Source organism: Berghia stephanieae, chromosome 13 (genome assembly GCF_034508935.2).
Source record: "Berghia stephanieae isolate SIO BIC M18660-M18661 chromosome 13, UCSD_Bste_1.3, whole genome shotgun sequence".
Taxonomy (NCBI): domain Eukaryota; kingdom Metazoa; phylum Mollusca; class Gastropoda; order Nudibranchia; family Aeolidiidae; genus Berghia; species Berghia stephanieae.
The window spans coordinates 2,570,060-2,572,259 of NC_088372.1; the positions used below are offsets into that span (position 1 = coordinate 2,570,060).

Genomic DNA, 2,200 nt, shown 5'->3' on the forward strand with positions numbered 1-2,200 from the left:
AAGACTGACATGTCAGATTGACTGTGCCCAGTAGAGTTGAAATGGTCAGAAACAGGTACGTGTTTCTGCTGAGATGTATCTCTCAGGTGTTCCCTAAATCTATCAGCCAAGCGTCTACCCGTTTGGCCAATATAGAACATATTACAGTTCCTACAGTGTATGGCATAGATGATGTTCCTAGAGATGCAGGTGAAGGAGCCGCGACTGGTCCATTCACGTAAGGGGAAATGGAAATTTGTTGTCCTGTTAATATAGGGGCAAGTTAGGCAATTCCTACTCATGGAGACGTACCCAAGGAGGTTGGGGGGGGGGGGGGACTGTCTAAAGCGGCTGTGTATTAGTCGGTCTCTAATGTTACGATCTCGGCGATAGACAATAAGGGGAGGGTGAGGGAAAGCGTGTCTTGTAAGTGGGTCCTGTTGGAGGATATTGAATTGGGCTTTTATGCTATTGGCTAGTTGTTGGTTATGGGGATGGTAGGTAAGGATGAGTTTGGGACGATCTGTGGTTTTGTCTTGGTTATTTCTTGTGGTGGGATTAAGGGCCCGGGATCTGGAGACGGTGTTGACTTTGTTGAACGCTGTGCGAAGGATATGATCGGGGTAGTTCCGGGCTCTGAAAAAATTAATGAGTTCTGTCACTTTTACTTTGAATGTTGAGTCCTGGGTGCACAGGCGTCTGAGTCGGAGGAGTTGCGGAAAAGGAATAGAGTTTTTACAGGGTATGGGGTGAGAACTTGAATAGCGCAGGTAACAGTGGCTGTCAGTGTCCTTGTAGTGGACAGAAGTACTGAGGCAAAAGGGGGTTGCATATATATGAATGTCTAAAAAGGAGACATCTGTGGGTGACACAGTGCTGGTGAATTTAATTTGGGGATGAAAGTTGTTGGAAAAATCAAAGAAGTTGGTTAGTTCTGATTCTGACAACACAGTGATGCCAACAATGTCGTCGATGTATCTCAAAAACACCTCAGGTTTGGGACCAGGGAACGAATCCATAATTTGTTTTTCCAAATACCCCATGAATAGGCAAGCATAACTAGGTCCCATTTTTGTGCCAATGGCCACGCCGCTTACTTGTTGGTAAAACTTGCCATTAAATTCAAAACTGTTGAGGTTCAGGACAAGAGATGTTAACCTGAGTACTGTGTCAACCTCAATATCTGTAGGAGGATTTTTGTCGAGGAAAAATCTGACTGCTTTAAGGTCATCAGAGTGGGGAATAGAAGTATATAGGGATGAGACGTCCATAGTGAACAAGAGGCGTGGCTGGGAGTCCGAAATGGTATAATCTTTAAAAATATTGAGGGCATGGTTGGTGTCCTTGACATAAGTGGGAAGTTTTTGCACTAACGGTTGGAATATCAAGTCAAGTAGATCAGAAATTCTTTCTGTAGGACATGGGCATGCAGAAACAATGGGCCTACCAGGGGGAATGTCTGTTGGGGTTGTCATTTTATGTATTTTGGGTAACAAGTAAAAAGTGGGGCACCAAGATCGCTGGTAGGGATGACAAGATTATGTGCTTCGGGTGGTAGGAGTCGAGTGTTTATTAAATCTTTGATAGTCTTTTGGACAACCGTGTTGTTATATAAAGTGTTGTCTTTCTGCAAAAGTTCGTAGTATTGCGTGTTATTGAGCTGCATCTGGCACTCCTGGATATATACTTGTGTAACCCATAGTACTATGGCACCCCCTTTATCGGCAGGCTTGATAACAACATCTTTACGGGCGTACAGGGTTCGAAGAGCCTGTGGCTCTGTCGTACTAAGGTTCGAATGCTCTATTAGTCGGGGGTGGAAATTAGCAGCCTCAAATTTGATGTTGTCTATGAGTAAGTCAAGCATGTTGAATTGACCTGGCGCTGGTGTAAAAGATGAGCGAGGTTTGTATTTAGAAAAGAAGGAATGAAGGTTGTTACTGTCAGTGTTGGTTATTCTATCGTCTTCGTCAGTATTATTTTCATCATTCCTCTCTTTACTCTTGAAATAAAGCTGTAATCTCAGTTTGCGAGTGAACTGATGAATGTCATGTTGTCTCTGTGTGTGGTCTGCACGAGGGTCAAGTGGGATGAATTTGAGGCCCTGTCTAAGGACATCCCTTTCAGAGGTGGTAAGGGGGATGTCAGGGGGTATGCAAACCACTTGTCTATGGGATATGTTGTCCTGGTCGTTGTTGTCGTCAACGTCAGTGGATGTGTG

The 2,200-nt window shown here is 44.3% G+C and overlaps 1 protein-coding gene across 1 annotated transcript in view; it reads right to left on the bottom strand.

The window, feature by feature from the left end:
- Positions 1-1,454, bottom strand: part of LOC144958958 (uncharacterized) — a 1,566-nt gene extending 112 nt beyond the window's left edge. Inside the window, exon 1 of the mRNA XM_078891257.1 lies at positions 1-1,454. This exon is cut by the window's left edge and continues 112 nt beyond it. Within this exon, the coding sequence (XP_078747383.1) occupies positions 1-1,454 (1,454 nt within the window).
- Positions 1,455-2,200: the final 746 nt, after the last annotated feature.